Source organism: Sciurus carolinensis, chromosome 15 (genome assembly GCF_902686445.1).
Source record: "Sciurus carolinensis chromosome 15, mSciCar1.2, whole genome shotgun sequence".
Taxonomy (NCBI): domain Eukaryota; kingdom Metazoa; phylum Chordata; class Mammalia; order Rodentia; family Sciuridae; genus Sciurus; species Sciurus carolinensis.
The window spans coordinates 36,665,385-36,684,573 of record NC_062227.1 but is presented as its reverse complement, the minus strand read 5'-3'; the positions used below and the strand labels follow the sequence as shown (position 1 = coordinate 36,684,573).

The window sequence follows — 19,189 nt, the reverse complement described above, 5'->3', positions numbered from 1 at the left end:
AGGCACGTGCTCTACTGCTGAGCTACAACCCCAGTCGTACATTTGTTCTGTCACATAGTACTTCCATGTTTAATAGAGTGGGGAACTGCCAGATTGTTTTCAGAAGCAGCTGCAACATTTTCCCTGTCCACAAGCAGGCACGGAGGTTCCAGTTTTTCTATATCCTTGTCAATATTTGTTATTGTCTAACAAATTGTCTAACTTTTAACAAGAGACACAAATATCCAATTTGTTAAGCATTTACTGGGCCAACACCTGTGCTCAGTGTGATCTTGTTTAATCAACATCCTGAGAAGCAATATCAGTTTCCTCATTTTACAAATGAGGTAACCAAGGGTTTTGATTTAGTGACTAGCCAAAATACCAGTAGTGGGGCAGGGACTCATTCATGTCTGTCTGCCTCCAAAATCCACTCCCAAATACTACCCTCGACGGCTCCCATGATGCCTTGCCAAGCTAACCCTAGCCCTAGCAATCATTTCTCCCTGGGAACCATGGGCCAGTCATGATGTGCACACCACCTTGGGTTACCCTCTGGTTATTTGCTGTACGGAACATTGTTTTGCCAGCTAGACAGTAACCACTTTGTTGGCTGGGACTCTTCTCCCTCCATTTTGTTCTTAGGAAATAAAATGCTTAAGAGAGAATGGGTTAACAAAAAATGTTGACATGTTTTGCTTTTTTGTTTCTGAGAGGTGGGGGGTAAGTTGGAGAGGCAGAATTTCCCTTTCAGTTTTTCTCCAAGAATGAAGCAGGAAAGCATAGATGTGAAAATACCCACACCTGAAGTCAGAGAACCTCTAAAAAACTAGAAATTTGTGTTACAGAGTGTTACCTATTTTTTTAAAGCAAATCTTCATAATAACAAGAATTGGATATCATTTGGCTTTATTCTTAAAATCCAAGAGGTACACATGTACCACACATACACACACATACATATACATGTGCCTTTTTACACACATATCATATGCTCTCTGTTTCTCTAATACTACCACAAGGCAGGTATTAATTATCCTCGTTCTAAACATAAGCAAACAGATGCTCAAAGGGTCCTGCCAACAAGTTTGCACAGCTAGTACCTACCAGGTCCCTCCTTGGCCACACTCCCTCTCTCAGATGTCGAAGAAGAAGCCATCTTGCTTGGCCATGGATCCCATTAGACTGTCATCTTCTCTTCTCTCAGTACCTCCCTGTGGCCACCATAGCCTGCCAACACCGCCCAGCTGAATGTAACCCAGTCCTACATTCCCATCTCCACAGCCTTTACACCTGCACATTCTAACCCAACAGCAACAAGTTACACAAACACATTCTGGACTCAGAAGCCAGCGCTGTTTCAATTCACAGGCTGGGAACTTAGGCTTTGACATGATGTGCTAAGGCTGCCTAACCCTCAAATAATCTCCTAAAATATAGGTTCAGCCTCAGTGGATTCCGAAGTGTTACTCAGTAAACCCTGGGGAGGTGGGGGTGTAGGAAACAGATTCCACCAGTAAGAAAGGGATCAGACTGATCATGTTCTTACTAGTTAACATAACATGCTAGGCAAGCACTCTACCATTGAGCTGCAATCAGTCATTTTGTTTTATTTTATTTTGAGACTGTCTTGCTAAGTTGCCCAGACTGACTTTGAACCTGTGATCCTCCTGCCTCAGCCACCTGAGTTGCTGGGATGACAGGTGCAGGCCACTGGGCCCAGCCACATAGAAGTTAAAACGGGACCCAATTTCAGGACTGCCTTTCTGTTGTAGAAATGCCATCTATTGCGTTATCTGGGCACTGAGGAGGGGGACCTCTGCAGAAAGACACACTGACACAACACTGGATGTCTACTGACCCTTACACTATATTCAGAGGAAGAGATGTAGTATTTTTCAACAGAAAATGCAAATGAAGGATGCTAAACAGGTATGTTTTAAACAGAATCGTACAGATACAATGAGCCCTCAATCTGAACAGGGGACTCTGAACCTGCAGAGAGCTTACATTCGAGCGTGTGTGTTTCACATTCCCTTGCTTTTTTTTTCAATTGTGGTAAAATATTCATAAGACAGCATGTTAAACATTTTTAAGCAGATTGTTCTGTGGCATTAGAACATTCACCTAGTTGGGCAACCACGGCCCCATCCATCTCTAAAACTCTTTCATCTTTCCCAACCAAAACTCAGTACCCATTAAACACTAATCCCTCATTCCCTCTGTCCCTGCCCCTGGCAATCATTCTACTGTCTCTGAATCTGACAATTCTAGGTATCTCATATAAATGGAATTATGTCATGTTTTTCCTTGTCTGTCTGGCTGGTTTCACCTTGCATAATGTTCTCAAGGTTCACTATGTTGTGCCATGTGTCAGAACTTCCTTCTTTTTAAAGGCTGAATAATATTCCATTGGATGAATCTACTACATCTTATGGATCTACCTGTGACATTTGGATTGTTTCCTCCCTTTGGCTCCTTTGAATAACGATGCTAAAACATTGGTATGTGAATACCTGATTCAGTCTCTGCCGTCCAACTCTCATGAGTAGGAATCTTGACTTTTAAGATATATTCTCAGGGGCTTTGGAAACCTACAACAAGTCCACAGTCACCAAATGCTAAGCATACACATTCCTCCCTTACCTGACTGTCAGCAACCTTGGTCTTTTTTCCCCTTTCGGTTGCCTTTTTTAATGTATCCTTTGCTTTATATCAATTAATTCATCCATTATTCAATAAGTGAATTCATTCATTCATTCAAATATTCACTAGGCACCAACTGTGTGCCAAGAAGCATTATGTGAGGCCCTGAATACACTTGTGTGAAAAGGTGGATAAAGTTCTATTTCATGGAAGCAGATGGCAATCAAATCCCACAAAGGCACAGCTGCAAAGCGATTTGTACTCTAAAGGAAAAGTCCAGTGAACTGAGTGCTTATAACAGAGAGCTCTGATCAGGTCCCAAGGGTTTGGAAGAAATATTTGAACTGCAGGATGAGCAGGATTTACTAGGCTAGTGAAGGGAAAGTGCATTCTACATTCAGGTGATGCCTGCTATGCAAAGGCCCTGGGGCAGTGAGCTGAATTGGAAGAGCTAAAGAAGGTCCAGAATAGCAGAGGCAATCCAGAGTGGAAGAGGAAAGCCTCATGAGGGTGCAGAGAGTTGGGCCAGACCAGGCAGGACCTTAAGAGATTTGGGACTTTACTTCCAGAGCAGGGAGAGACCACTGAAGAGACTTGCTATTTCTTGAGAACCTACTAAGTCTATCAGCAAGAGAAGTCAATGTGCTTAGAAGGACAGTTTTTGTCTCTCTGTACTGTGGTGCACATCTTTCCTGAGTGTGAAGGGGATATTAGGAGTTGGTGAGTCAGGTTCAGCAGTACACACCAGAGACACAGCACTACACTCCCAGAGGAGGCCGGCTTGGGCAACTTAGTGAGAACCTGTCTCAAAAGTTTGAAAAAAAATTTGGGGAGGGGAGCTAAGGATGTTGCTCAGTGGTAGAGCACCCCTGGGTTCAGTCCCTAGTCCAAAAAAAAAAAAAAAAAAAAAAAAAAAAAGAGCTCAGTGGCTTGAACTCACACTCTTTACAAACCTCTCTCTTCTTGTCCCGACAACCACTACCTGGTGCTTACCTACAGTTTGGGTTAAAATTCCACATCGGACAAGTCCTTTGTGATCACCAAGGGCATTTGGAATTAAACAAGCTAAGGGTAATCGATTCCAACACTTCGGGTTATGAGACCACCGGTGGGGCTTAGGAGATATTTCCTGATGTGTATAAAGTGGTACCATGGGCTTTATGCACCCTCCCTCTTGCCCTGAGCCACACAGTGGCCTCTGCCAGAGGTGAGGAACCTGACTATCCAGACCGTGGTCTCCTTCCGCATGGGAAATCCTAAGATTCATTAAGAAATTATGGAATTTGTTTTTATATGCAGGAACAATTTCCTTTTGCTTCTTCAAAAGGAAATGTGTCTGCATGTGTGTAATTCATAGGAAACTGTACGTAGAGACTCCAAGCAGGCCAAGAAAACTGGAAGACTCTTGCGACTTTGAAAGGTTAAGCGTAGACTTCTTCAGGATTGTGATCTGACGCGTCTGATGTGTAACTGGACGAGGTGCTGGGGGTGGCGATGAGGCCTTCATCGTGTAACAGGTACAAGTTCAACAGGAGTTGAAGTTCAGGAGAGTAACTGCAAAGAAAGTGCGCACGGTTTTCTTCGGATGGGAGCTGTTTTGTGTACTTGCCTGGGGGAAGTGGAACCAGCGCTCCCATTAGGTTTTCCTAGTCTAATTAGGAAACATACACAACCAAGGTTCTCCCAAATTAGAGCCAGCTAATTAGGCTGTGAAGATATTTCTCTAGAACTTGCTTTGGTTGGGAAATACCTTTCCCTTTGTCGCCAACAGAGGATGAGGGGAGGTGCCAAGGAGAAGCTGTTATGCAAGGTGAAAGAGAAAGGAAGAAAAGGGGAGAGAGGGAGAAGGAAGGGAGGGAGGGAAGAAGGGAATGGAGGATGGGGGGGGGGAACATCCAAAGAACGGAGACCTTGTGTTCTGCTTTCCCAAGACCAATCTAGGTCCATTTATCCTCCAGGCATCCCGAGTTGGACCCTGTGAACTAAGCCAAGTTACAGGGATTATGACCCAGCATAGGGTGCAGGGATATTAATCAGCACAGGATTGTGGGAAAAGTATTTCCTGCTACTTTCTTACCTATCTGCCTCCCTCCTTCCACATATAAAAAAATGGGTGTGGGCATGGGCAATAGAATATTTTAACTTCATCTTCAATAGTCTGTTATTCTTCCTTCTGGGCAAAGCCACCCCTTTTCTTCTCACTCACAGGACAAAAGTCTTACTGAGGTTTCCAAAGACAGCTGTATCTTGTCTGATGCATGTTCGTTATGGGTCGGACGCAACCACCAAAGAAGGAACGTGTTACCTCCTTCCAGGAATCAGCTGTGTCTACAGAGATCATTGCAGACTCTCAGGAGACCTTACAGGGGATGTGATAACAGAGCAAGTATGAAAGTCAAAGTCTTCATAGTAAAGAGATAGAGAAAAAAGGAAGATGTCACCCATTTTATCATTCAAACAAGGAGCTTGATCTCTCAAGAAATCCATTGACTTGATTTCTCCTGTTTTACTTGCTGAATATTGTGGCATAGAACAAATTATTTGAAAAGCTCATTCACTGACTCAGTTTATATATGCCTCCTGTTAAGAGCCTGTTTTTTGCCCAGGAAGCCAAAAATAGCTACAGAACAGATAATTGAAAGCAAAATGACTGGTTATGAGTAGCACAAATGCAAGAGCTCATTGGGTAGGAAGAGCTGGTCTGGAGTCGGAAGGCGGGAGGGAGACACTCTTTCCCCTTCCCCACCTTCAGTACCATTGGGATTAGATAAATCATACTCCACATATGTATAATAAGCCAAAATACACTTTCCTGTCATGTATATCTAAAAAAGGACAAATTTTAAAACCAAAAAGAAAGAACCCTGGGGAGAGGACCAAAAGAAGCCATGGAGTGGACAGTGTTTGAAAAATTATAGAAATGTAACTCTTCATTGTCTCAGTCTGAGTAAAAAAAGCTTAAGAAAAAAAAAGAAAGGTATGCTAGGAAAATAACAGGACTAGGTGAAATAATGTCAGAGTCAGTTAAAGCTAAATATATCATAGATTAAAATATAGACCAAGATCTGTGTCAAGATGCTTTGAAATTAAACATGCTTTCTAAAAGCAAAGATTGACACTGGCATCCTAATTTACTCTGCTGAGTTTTCCAGGCAATGACAACTCGTGACCTCTAAGAGCCCAACAAAGGAAAGGGAGAAGTAGCTTTATATCTTTCTACCCCCCAACCCCAATCCTGTTCCCCACACACCTGCAGGGAAGAGGGCTGTGTGAGTTTGTGTTTATTTAGTCATTATAATTTAAAACTTTTCCCGTAAGTTTCTACCATGGGCTTAATTCTTTCTAGATCCACCATGTGGAAAAACCTTCTTCGTCCTTTTAGGGTTCTTCCTTTTTCTTTAAAGCACATGTCAGAGAGTCAAGATGCAATTCCAGGAGGATGAGTTGATCATACCAGTGTGTTGGGGAGGCATGCCAGTTAATGCCATTATGATAAGCCACTCTGCCATCAGCCCCACCTGCCTGACAAAGTGCCACAAGAAATAAGACGAGCCACAGACACAGGACAGTATTAAAAAGCTGAATAGATTTAAGAACCAGAGAATGACACTCTAACAGGAAATAAATGAAACAGGGGAAACATGTTCTTACTCTTAATCTAAAGGTTTTTCATCATCATACTAGACTAATGTGTATACACATACACATTTCCAGGAAATAAAAGGTCATCCATAAAATTATAACACGTTACAAGGAGGCCAAAGGAAGCTGCTCTTTAGGCTGAATAGATAGGTCCAGGCATCTCCAGATGGCCATTGAAATGCAAGAAAACTAAGGCACTGGCCATGTCCAAATCAACTCAAGCCCCAAGAGAAATCAAAAAGTAAAAACACAGGTTTTTGGTTCATAGTTCTAAATAGCCAGTTTCACTCATTATTTTATTACTCCGAAAGCTGTTTCAAATTTCTTATTTTCAGGTTCAAGGTCATACCCACATAAAGACAAGCACAGGGAGCACATTGTCAAACACCAGCCTGTTTTGCCTCCATCATTCCTACCATCCAGATGCCATTCAGCAGTTTCAGGATTCACCTGCCCAGAATTCCCATGTTTTCCTAACCCAGGGAAGGGCTTTGCAATGAGCGGGGCGTTCTGCGGAGCGGGATGCTGGATAGTGAAGCATCTGGGCTCACGCTCAAGTTGGGCAGAGCATTGGGTTTTCTGACCCTGGTCTTTATGAGAAGCCACGCTCAGGTCAAATCATTTGCTATGTGCTATGATGTGACCCAAATTAAGAAGGGAATCAGAGAACTGGATGCCTTGTATTTTTACCACATGGTATGTTTCCCCTTCACCTACTTATTTTTGGAGTTCAATGTTTGTATAGCTAATTCCTTTTAAATTGTACTAGCCAATGAACCCCTGGGAGTGCTTAAACACTGAGTCACACCCCCAACCCTTTTTATTTTGTATTTTGAAACAGGGTCTCACTAAGGGTCTCGCCTAGGGCCTCGCTAACTTGCTGAGACTGGCTTTGAACTCAAGATCCTCCTGCTTCAGCCCCTGGAGCTGCTGGGATTAAAGCCATGGGCCACTGCACCTGACTCTCCTGCTGTTCTATCTACTGTCTCTACGGGTTTGACACTTCTAAGTGTCCCCATATACATGGGTTCACACAATGTTTGTCCCTTTGTCCTCACTATATTTTGATACAGCTAGAGAATCTAAAACTAAGAAATAGCTAAACTCTAATAAATAAAACTAAAATAACATATCTATGAATTCTGACCATTTCTCAAGTTCTGAGTCAAATGCTTTCTCTTTACTACACAAGTCGTACAAGTTTCAAAACTGGTGCAGAACAAAGATGTTGCCCCCTATACTAATTTTTCTTTAAATAGAGTTCACTGTAGGAGGGAAAGCTGGGGAAATTCTTGCCCCTCCAACCTTGCAGAAATAAGGAGTAACCAGATTTAATAATGTTTTACCTAACAAAATCTTCAGAAATCATAAATAAATAAATAAATAATAACTAATAAGTTACCATCATTATCATATAAGCCTTTTCACAGAGTCTTTGTTTTGTTTAGAGATGTCAACAATTAGAAAAGAAACAGACATAGAGACTTGGTTTTCACAGCAGGAGCTGCTGTATGTTTGGAAGAATACATTTTTTTTTTCATTTTTTTTTAAATTCAGGAATCTATTATCTACGAAGCAACCTTAGAGGGACAGATTGAGGATTTCATTTTAGAATTTTATATCCGACTGTCACGACCAGATGGTCTTTACGCAATGGAAGTTCCCTGCCATCAGACATAATTGTTCTTATCACTACTATTATTAATGTTATTATTAAAAATAATGTTAAATGCCCCTGTTGAGTAACCCTATAGATTTACTTCCCCCCTCCCAGTGCCCAAATGAACTAATTAGGTTTATATTCATTAAGACCCTAGAAAACATTTCCTCTCCTGATAACTTTAAAGAAAGTACACAGATTCTTGCTTCCAGTCGCAATTTGCTTATAGTGGTTCTTATTACACTGTGAAGAGTAATCTGTTTGCTTCTTATTTAATTATTATCTTTTGGCCAGCCATGTTTTATTCTTTTTTTTTTCTTTAAACTCAAGCATATTCAAGACATTCCTTTTAAATAAATTGTTTTTAAACACAGCATGATTCCATTGGATAAGTTTTATAGGAATTTTTCAGGGGTGGAGCAGGGAAAGGTTTTTTAAAAATTGAAATATGACATCCATATCATTAGGGTTTTAAAGTTAGTAATATGCTTAAGGCAGATTTTTTATGGTTAGCAAAGCTGAGAGGTTCTGACACCCAAAGGATGCACGACGAGATAACTTACATAAATGTATATGGTGCCCCGGAGGTGCCGCAATTGTATTATGGGGTTTCTCATGAACAGCCATGGCTGAGACGGTGGAACAGTGAAGCAAAGCTAAGTGGTTCTGAACAGGATGGACTGTGCATGAGACTGCAAATAGAAGTAACTTTCAGCCCTGGCCAGTTTACGAGGAGATGCTGGAATATGAAATAGCAAGAACCATCTAATGAAATGCTTATTAAAAATGTTTCTTTAAAATAACCACTGTGTCACTTTAAAATGGATAGCCTCACAGATTGCATAGAACAATCTGAAAACGATAAGGTCTGAAGCTTAGGAAAAGAATACACATACACTGGAGAATGCGCACAGCGGGCAATGGGGGAGGACTGATGGATGGGACTCTTTCTTAGAGATTCCAATCAGCCCCAAAGTTCATTTCTTCCTATTTTCAAAACTGCATTTGTGTGTGTGTGTGTGTGTGTGTGTGTGTGTGTGTGTGTGTGTTTAAAGGGCTTGCTGGTGCTCATTTTGTGTGATTTCTGAAAGGCAAAAAGCAAATAATTATAGAAAACGAGGTTCACGGCAGAATTCTAGTTGAGTCTCACTTCTTACACAAGCAATTATACAAAATGCTTAATTAATTGTTTCATATGCGTGAGGCAGTCTTGTCAAAATCAAGAATCCTCAAAGGAACAGAAAGAAAGTGTGCTCTCTAGTAAGTAACATCACAAACATAATTTTTTATAGCTTGGATTTACCTTGGAGAAAAATCTCTCTTTGCCCCATTATTTTTCAAGTGAAAAAAGTGAGGAGCCCATGTAATTTCTAGAGGAAATAATGAAAAAGTGAGACAGTTATAATCTTTAAAAAAGATCAACCAAAGAGACTTTGGTAAATTAGGGTCTCCCGTTGCCTAAATATCCTTTCCTGCTTTTAACTTACATAGTAACACACTACTGAGGACCATGGTATTTAATCAACAAGTACTATAAACCATAATGATAATGATTGCTATGATTTATTAAGAAGTTACTATGTGGCTGAGTATGGTGGGGTATACCTCTAATCTCAGTGGCTTGGGAGGCTGAAGGAGGAAGATACAGAGTTCAAAGCCAGCCTCAGCAACTTAGTGAGGCTCTAAGCAACTCAGCAAGACCCTGTCTCTAAACAAAATATGAAAAAGGCTGGGAATATGGCTCAGTGGTTAAGCACCCCTGGGTTCAATTCCCAGTACCAAAAAATGATTCTAAATACTTTCTGCATATTATCCCATTTAACCTCAAATAACCTCAAATGTTCACAACTTTCTTGGCATAATCCACTACCTTATGGATGATTCTATTTCTCTGTTGAATAAGAATATCAAAAGTGGGGGCAAGAGTATCTGACCACAATGAGATTTTATTTCTTCAATCATCTTCTGTGCTGCCTTATAGAGTGAGATTGTAACTAGTCTTCACATTGGGCAATTAGAGAAGATACTCTAACACAGAATTGATTTCAGGGCCTCCATACCAGGGCTTTCTATGGGTTTCTATGTCAAAATTATGGGTAAGCAGAAAAAAATTATGCCCATCAGCAGATCTGCAACTATTAGGCGATTCCCCTTCTTAGAAAGTGAGATATTACCAAATCTTAACATTGACAATGATAGAGAAAACTAAGATGTTGTCCAGAGGCTAATTACAAACAGGTGGTAGCTGGGGCCAAACTCCAGGAATCACAAACCCATTCTGTTTGAGCTCATTAATGCTTCCATTCAACTCCAGGAAAATGAGCAAATTCCCCAGCATTAGGAGTTTCAGGTTGGCTGATAAAAAACAGGTGATTTCCTACACACACACACACACACACACACACACACTGACTCAAGGATGAAATAAAACAACTTAATTTGTCTTGCTGTGTGCCAGAACCTCCCATGGTGGTCACAGGTGAATGCCACCGGAGCAGCAATAGAAATGCTGTCACTTAGTGACCATGGACAGGAAAGAGCAGCCGCCTGGGCGCATGGAGTATTGTCCCTGCACATTCAGGTTGAACCCAGGAACTGAGGCTTCTCTCGCCTTCCTAATGGAAAGTGCAATGGAATTTTTAAATTTGATCCGGGTGTCTGACTGCTTCAGTGGAGGGCTCTTCAATTTCACATTTCATCTCAGCAACTAATGTCCACATCTTGTCAAATCGCCACCAAGAATGAACCGCAGGGCTACCCTGGGACAAATTTGTGATATTCTATGGGAACTTGCGATTTGAGGGTTCGGTGACTACGAGCAATCAAATGAGCTGTCCCACATCCATATTAGAAGAGGGACTGCTGGTCCCTGAAAGAACATCTTATTTTCTCTTCCATGATGATCACAGGGATAAACTTTTTCAGCCAAGTTCCTGGTTTAATTCAAAATATATCCAATCATTGTTTTTATGCCTTTAAACATACTGGGTCTTATTTTGATAGTGAGATGCTGGAAGATGAAAAAAGAGGTCTGTGTTTTCTTCCTCATTGTTTTCTTTCTGACAATTTTGCCATTGTCTTCTGTATTGCTAATAGTTGTTAGACTGCTGGTCTCACTTCAATTATTTATGAAAAAAAAAAAGAAGCTAGAGGATTTTTAATATACTTTTCCCCAACTTCTTTCTGATTGGTCCAAAATAAATAAATAAAGCTCCTTAGAAATCACAAAAGGCAGAAGTTCACTTGCACAGTGATACATAAGTACTTGCAAGTCATTTTGTCATTGCAAGGGCTGATCAAAGTAAAGTCCTTTAAGTTTGTATCTCGTACTTGGCAAGATGCAGACCTGGCTTTTCACATGCTGTTTTATTAACGATCCATTTTAAAATTTAAAATAAGTTGTCCCCACTTTGATTTGGAGGTTCTCCTGAAGTCTGTATTATACATCTCTTATTATACATACAGGACAAAATGCATTTTCAATCTGTTACTTCATATTTTTTAGCAACTACATTCTAGACTCTGAATCCCAGTCCTAAACCTCATCATTGATATCTCTTCAAAATGTAAGAAAAGTAAGATCCCCAGCACAAAAAGGAGAGTTTACATGCAGACTGCTTGCAGGAACTAATAAGAAAGTCGACCTTATTAGTTTTAGTCTTATTTTCTTCTATGACTCTAAATGTCATAGCCATCTTCATATCCACCTGTTCCTCAGACCTGCTACTATTTTTGTTGTTGTTGTTGCTATTCCCAAAAGTTAATCTGTCAATGAACAAAGATTGATTCCTATCAAAAAATCTTAAAAAGTTGTGCTATAGGTCTTTAGGACAAGCCCAAAAAGAAACATATGGTCTAAGTCACAGCTGCCACAGATTGGAATACTGTGCACAATTTCTGAAGATAGGTGCTTTCAGGGAATATCACTTGCCTCTCTTCTAGGCCTGCCTCCCGTGGCCTAGTCCCCTGTCCATGAATGGCTACCTAGGGATGCTGCTTTACTTCTATATGTAAAAACCATATTAAGCTCTAGATGCCCTTAAAAGATTTTTCCAGCTTTAGAACTGTAGGACAATGATACATGGATCTCCTGGTAACATATGATCTTTGGATTAAAAGTCACTTTAGGCCACATTTAATCAACAGGCTTAGTATTCCTGATTTGAAAATTCAAAATGCTACAAAATTTGAAACTTTTTGACATAATGCCACAAGTGGAAAAATCCACAGGATGAAACTTTAGTTCATGAGCAAAATTATGAAATATATTGTATAAAATTACCCTCATGCTGTGTGTATATATATGAGATATAAATAAAGTTCGTATTTAGACTTGGGTCCCATCCCCAAGATATTTCATTATGTATATGCAATATTCCAAAATCTGGAGGAAAAAAATCTGAACTCTTCTGGGTCTAAGAATCTCAGATAAGAGACATTCAACCTGCATGAGGTCATCATATCAAATGACTCCGGATATTTCTACCATGGTCTCTTCTCACTTCCTCTTGTTTTAAAAGTTAATGTCATTCAGGAACAGAAACACAATTTTTATTCAGTTGAATTTAGAGTTTTGTGAACATTTAAAAAAATTGTATTGCAATTCATAGAATATATCTATGAGAGAGAATGTGCAAAGAATAATATTCAGGCAGCAGCTCCATGTTGCAATATAATTTGTGTGTGTTGTTTTGTAAGCCATTCTTTTTCTTCTTCTTACAGGGCACTGATATTCTCAAAGCAGATACTCGGGTCGTGAATTTGCTACCTTTAAAAAGTCTGCCAACACCCCCTTATTCTCATGATGACATTAATCTCTCGGGTCATTATTGGATTGATCAGATTGACCATATGTTTTAAAAGCTTGGCCCTTTCCTTTTCTGTTGATATTGCCACAGTTGCTTACCTTAAAGGCAAAATTACTTCCCGTGAAATGCTGCCAGTTGCAGGTACTGCAAGACATGTCTGGTTCTATTTAGGTTTTCTTCTTTTTTTTCTTCCTCTAGTATCCTTGGCCTTACAACCTGTTTTTGTTGTTGTTGTTGTTTTGTTTTGTTTTGTTTTATAAGACATGTCAGCAAAGCCTTTGAATTAATGAACTGTGAAGTGCTCAAAAACATACCATTTCAAAAAGTATACTGCAAGGATATAACCCTAATGGGAGGTGACCCTTGAGTTTATCACCAAATATCCCACCATAACTAAAAAGAATTTAAGATAACCACTGGTTGAGGAACAATTTCTTTGAACAAAGACCCAGAGAGGAAGGAATGATGAGGAGTGGGGGGAGGTCAGGCTAAAGTAGCAATCTGGGGAAATGTGTTTATGTTAGAGACTCTGGCTCTGGTGAGCACTTCCGTCAAATAATGGACTTACACAAACCTACCTATAAAAGATACCAGGTGGAGGTAAAGAGAAGGGAGGAGGCAAGGTTTCAGAAGATTGATCAAATAAACCTAAATGGTAGGTCCTTGGCTACATCTAATGTTAGGTCTTGTTTTCTTTTAATTTTGCCATTAAAAAAAATGTGGTGTAACTCCTTCAATCTTTTTACAATTCTGCATGGTTGAACATTTGAAATGAGTTTGTGTATCACCCCCAGGCACTGATTCAGACTTGATTGGGGCAAAGCAGACTGCATGTGCTTATTTTTATCCACATCATTTGGGACGTTATGTCGCCAAAAAGAACCAAAACGTGCTGCTCCATTGCCAAATTATCACCTATCCTTTGATCAGACAGGGCGGTGATCCTCATCAACAAGTTGTGCGACCTTCCTGTAACAGCAATGTCAGGTCAACTTGAGAAAGTGAAGCGAGAGCCCTAAACACAAATAAAAAGAAACAACCAACAATCCTTATAATTATCATCATCTGCTGCTTTTCCCTCTTTTGGCAAAGAAACACTCCATCCATTTGCAGAAATCGCCCGCGGAAACGTTACATCAAAACTAATCACAACGATTAAAATCAGCTTTTCTGTGCAAGAGAAGGGTAAAAAGCAAGTTGGAGGCTGGAATGAGACTGTTTTTCCAACAAAAAAAAAAAATCTGGAAAAAAATTTCCTATATGTATATTTCTCCATACGTAAATGTAGAGCTTTATTTTGAAGGAGATCAATTGTCTGCCCTGTGATCAGTTAATTTGATTTAAGTTTTATTTTGGAGATTGATTTAGACTGGAGGTAGAGGCATGAGCTAATTGTATCCTGATCCTTGCCTTGAGGGGTTTCAAAGCCCTGGAGCAACTCTTCTCTGTATTTTGTTCTGTCTACCTTAGCCAAGCTATTGCATTTCTCTCTGGTGTGGCGAGCCGAGCAGATCGCTGGGAGAGAAATCGGAAAAGGGGGGAGAGGAAAAGGAAAAGGGGACTTGGAGAGAGACTTTGTGCTTCAATGTTTCAGGTAAGATCTGACGGTTTGGGTTTGTTATTATTTGCTAAGGAGGGTATGGCTGGGACTTTGGGCGCAACTCGCTTTTACGCATGTGCCAGGCATGGGGCGAGAGCGCGGCACACTCGCACACACACAGCCCGCCGCGGCGGGCGGGCGGCTCGGGATCCGCTCGGACCGGTGGCGGGGCAGCGGCCGCCGCCTCCTTCGGGCTGCTGCTGTCGGTTCTCGGCTTTCTTCCTCCAGTGGGAGCGGGCGCGAACGGGCGCTGCCGAACTGGGCCAGGACGGCCAGGGAGCGGGTGCCGGCGCGCCGGGGCCGGGCTTCCGGATCTCCGGGCCGGGTTCCGGCTCTGAGAGCGGAGCTGCAGCGGCTCCCGGAGCCCGCGCCCGCGTCGCCCGCCCGCCCGTCCGCCCGCCTCCCCGCGCGCCAGCCTCCCCGGCGGCCGCTTCGCTCCCCCGCCCGCCCCTGTCCCCTCCCTCCTCCCCCGGACCTCGCGCGTCCTTTCTTTCCCCGGCGCAGAGCTCCGCGTCTGCACACCAGCCCCGCCGAGAGCGCCCAGCGCCGCCGGCCCCCGCCGCCGCCGCGGGCCGGGGTGCCGGGAGCCGAGCGCAGCGCTCTGCGGGGCGCGCGGGGGCAGCGGCGGCGCCCGAGGCTCGGCTCCCGCCGGGGTGGGGGTGGGGACCGCCGCCCCCTCCTAGCTGGCAGCCTCGGCGGCGCCCCCGGACGCCGGGTGAAAGACGCCATTGTGGCTGCCGAACGGATTGGGCCCCGGGGCGGTTTTTCCTTCCCTTTTGCCCGGGCTGTGCCACGCCGCTCCCCTTTGTGAACCGCGGCCGGTGCCCAGAGCGGTCCGCCGTCCGTCTCCGGCCGGGCTGCTCCAGATTCGCCGCCTCCGCCCACCCGGGCGCCTTTAAAGCCCCCTCCCATCTCCTCCCATTTCTAGTCCCCCCCCCCCTCTCGAGTGCAAACGTTTCATTTATTTTTAAAAAGCGCTCATTCCTCTTCCTCCCCACCTCCTCCCCTGATAAAGGGCACGGCACATGCTCCGGATTAGAAGTCTCCTTGGGAGGCGGGGATGGGCGGGGGGCGCTGGGGTGGGGGAAGGATGTGCGCGCTGCAGGTAATGGCTGTGGCTTTGCTGCGCTCGCCTCTTCTCCGCGGTGCCTGCAGCTCTGGGTCCGGAGTCTGCATCCTTCCCTCCCCTTCTGGCGGCCAAGGTTCCCTTAAAGGGACAGAGTTTCCTGGCAGCCTCCCGTCTGCGCTGTCTGAACCAGAGCTTGGGGCGCAGAGGTGGGCATAAGGGACGGTTTGGCTCCTTTCTGACCTCTTTACTCCCCACCCCCATCCTGCCGCCCCTCTTTATGGAAATGTGAAGTGTGCTTCCTCTCCTGCCCCCAAGAGGGACCTGGCTGGAAGAGTCCGCACCTCCTGGAAAAAGAACTGGGTGGGGAGCGCGTTATGGTGAATTCGCGTTAAAAGTGAGACGGAGCCCCAAAACATCCAGGAAGAGGAAGCCAGACCTGTGGTGCAGGAATCCCTTACCTGGACTTGTGCTCCTCACAGCCTCCCCGAGTACCGCAACTTCCTAGCTATCGCGGGTCGACAGTGTCTGCCTTTGTGCTTTCGAACACTTAACATGTCATGGAAATGATTTTACGGTATCAAAATGTTTTCACATTGACTATGCTTTGGGGGCGGACTGGGCGCGAGCCAACTAAGTTTACAAAGTTGCGGTGGGGCTGTCGGCTTTGTACGTGGAGAGCAGCACGCAGAAACTGTCCGGCATCCTCCTGGCACTGGCTTCCTCACATAGAGGTGCACCGCAGTAGGCAGAAGTAATCTTGGTACAAATGCTGCCTTACCTTTTAGATCATAGAACTAGCTGCTTTCAAGCAAATTCTTGACTGTGTGTGTGTGTGTGTGTGTGTGTGTGTGTGTGTCTCCTTGGTGGTACTGGGAGAGACATAACAGTTTAACATACTCATTCTTTAAGAAACGTTTGCCTTCTGTTTTCAATCAACTAAGCTGGCAGCTAGAGATACAAGTTTATTTGAGAATACCCTCTGGGTACCAAGCATGCTTGGATTGTTTTAGCAAATTAAAAATGAGCAAAATGCTTTTACCTTCTCAGCAGTAGACTCCTTAAGAGACCTCCTGTTTTGTGTGTATGTGTGTGTTTTAGAGAAACATTTTCTGTGTGTATCTCAAATGTGCTTTTAATGTGGAAAAAGAGAAAATAAAGGGTTTTAAAAGGCTGAGGCTGATGCCATAGAATGATTCATTAAATCTGATTCTACATCAAGGAATTCACCTGCATATATGGGAAGCTGTGGAAACTAATAGCTAGCCTACTTGGTGAATTTAAAATAGCAGTGGATTCATTTGTCTCCTGGATAATGGGCAAGATGCCGATTTATTCCTCGTGTTTGTATTTGTGTGGCATTTGGCTTACTATGAGGAGTTTAGGAGCCTGCACACTGGTGGCAAACATTCAACTCAGGAATCCTGCTGATGCCTGAATGGAAAGAATTGTTAGCAGTTGTTATGATAATAGTGGGTTAAATGTTTACTGATTAGGTTGCAAAGGTGACCGTGGAACTTTAAAACTTTGCATCAGGAGGAAAACTTCACTGGGTTAGGCCGATGTTTGTAAGAAGAACTGATTAGGCAAAAACGCCATACGTGTGCTGGGAAGAAATTTTTAAATGAATGATAGTTCACCACAGTATGCAAAATGACTGCAGTGATTTTGCTGTATTAATTATGCCCAGAGCACAATATAAAGTTCTTTAACACACACTAGAGGTCTCTCTTCTAGCTGTATGATTTTCCTCTTTGTAATTCTTTGCCAGGGCTTGCATAGTAGGGATGTGCAATAATGGCTTGGTTCATACTTATTTAAGTAATTATGATTTACTGACCAGTCGACTTACTCTGATGTGAGATATTTATTCTTCCAAGGATATTCAGTAATTACTGTATAGATTGTACTCCCCAAGTATTGGAAAAGTAGCTGCAATAAGACTTCTAGATGATGAAAACATATTCTTCAATTTGCATGAAAGAATGCATTGTAGACTCTCTGGCATCAAATTATTCATCCAAAGCAATTTATTTTTAAGTGTAAGAGTAATTAGCCAAAGATGTATTAATCGGAGAACTTTCTGAAATTTAACTTCCATTTGACTCTGCGTTTAGCAATAACAGTTGTTTGCACAAGTGCTTTCTTGTCTTGACATTTCCAAAATCAGAGTGATTGTTTTGTAATTAATGTTTTCTGCTAAGATCTCTTTCCATTTGTATTGCTTTTAAGTCATTCAAAGGATGTTTGCGAACTATTAGTTCACCAAGGCTTTTTCAGTTGTTTATTAAACAGCATCTCTAAACCTTCTTTTGGACTGCAATTTATAACTTCCCAAGCAAATGGAGCATTTATTTTCTCTGTCCTTACCTTAGGATGAACCATCTTGGGAATAAAAATGAATTTTTTTGTATGCAAGCACGTTTGTTTATTTTAATAGTTTACTCATGCACAAGTGAGAACTCAGTTTTCCTGGGCACTTTCCTGATGTCTTATTCTTCATAAAAAAAAAAAATACTAGATGTAAATAATGTTTTGCTTGTTGATGAGTTTGGTTTGAGATACTGTGCAAAAAGTAAAATAGATTGTCTTTTAAGAGTAGCAAGCCTGTATTCATTAAACTCAGTCATTTCAGTCAACAAATATTTATTTGTGCCTGCTGTTTGGGAGACACTGTGTTAGATGTTGGAGACCCAGTAGTGAGAAAAAGCATTCAGAATCCCAGTCTCCCAGACTCTTCTGATCAGAGAGACAGACATTAATTTGAATAACTGAACGACTGATAGATTAGTGCTTTGAAGGATAAAAAAACATAGGGCTCTGGTAGCATGAACCAGAGAGGGAAATGGCCAAAACTGGAGTCAGCTTCCAGAGAAAGTACTAAAAACTGAGATCCAAATGCTTGAGAGGAAGGAGCAAAAGAAAAAGAAAGGAGAGACAGTTCCAGACAGAGTGAAAAGGGAACAGCATTTTCCAAGCTGGAAGAAGCTGAGTGAGGGACTGGAAAGTTAACTGCCTGGAATTGAGAGAGGGAAGAGGTCGGGACAGGAGAGCAGGCTATGAAACAGGAACCTGTCTTCACCTTCAGAGGAGTAAGAAGGGGTAGGTGGGGAGAGTAGAGAGAAGGGCAGCAGTGACATAGTGAGATGTGTGGATTGAAAGGACTACTCTGGTGGCACATGGGCAGATGATTGGAGGGACCCAGAGTGGATGAAGGTAGCCCTTGGAAGGCTCTTAGAGTCATCTAGGCAAGAGCAGTATAGCTGGGGTTTGGGTAGTGGGAGCAGAAACAGTGATGGAAGGATTTGAAACCCATTTAGAAGGTACAATTTACAGAACCTTGTAAAGGGTCACCAAGAAGAGAGAGAGAAAGAAAGAAGTGTCAAGTGGATGCCTAGGTTTGGGGCACGCTAATCCAATAGACCCTGAAATTCTGAAGATCAGATAGATTTTGTACCTTTGGCTTCATTTCTAGTGGGCAGAATGATTAGCAATAAGCCTCATTCACATCCAGCGTAACTGAATTCACAAAGGAGGCCAAAGCATCTGGTCATTCTTTATTCGCTCTATTCGCTCAACAGTCTTGATGGAGCGCCTGCAGTGGCTCAGGTGCTCACCTGCTGGCCCACTGGTCCTGTTTTCCAAGATCCTTTCCCTTTATGAACTGCGCTGTGAGGCTCCATTTACCCGACTCCACCTGGACTGGAATTCATCATGGAAATAGGCCTGTTTCCTTACTGGAACACAATCAAGTCTGTGCCCTGGAATACAAATGAATTGTGTTAAAA

General features: G+C 42.6%; 1 protein-coding gene across 1 annotated transcript in view; it reads left to right on the top strand.

Annotated features, from left to right (window-relative positions):
• Positions 1-14,236: 14,236 nt before the first annotated feature.
• The window catches only part of Kctd1 (potassium channel tetramerization domain containing 1), a 183,890-nt gene continuing 178,937 nt past the window's right edge, over positions 14,237-19,189 (top strand). Inside the window, exon 1 of the mRNA XM_047526459.1 lies at positions 14,237-14,329. Coding sequence (XP_047382415.1) covers positions 14,321-14,329 — 9 coding nt within the window. The 5' untranslated portion in view covers positions 14,237-14,320. The remainder of the gene's footprint in view (positions 14,330-19,189) is intronic.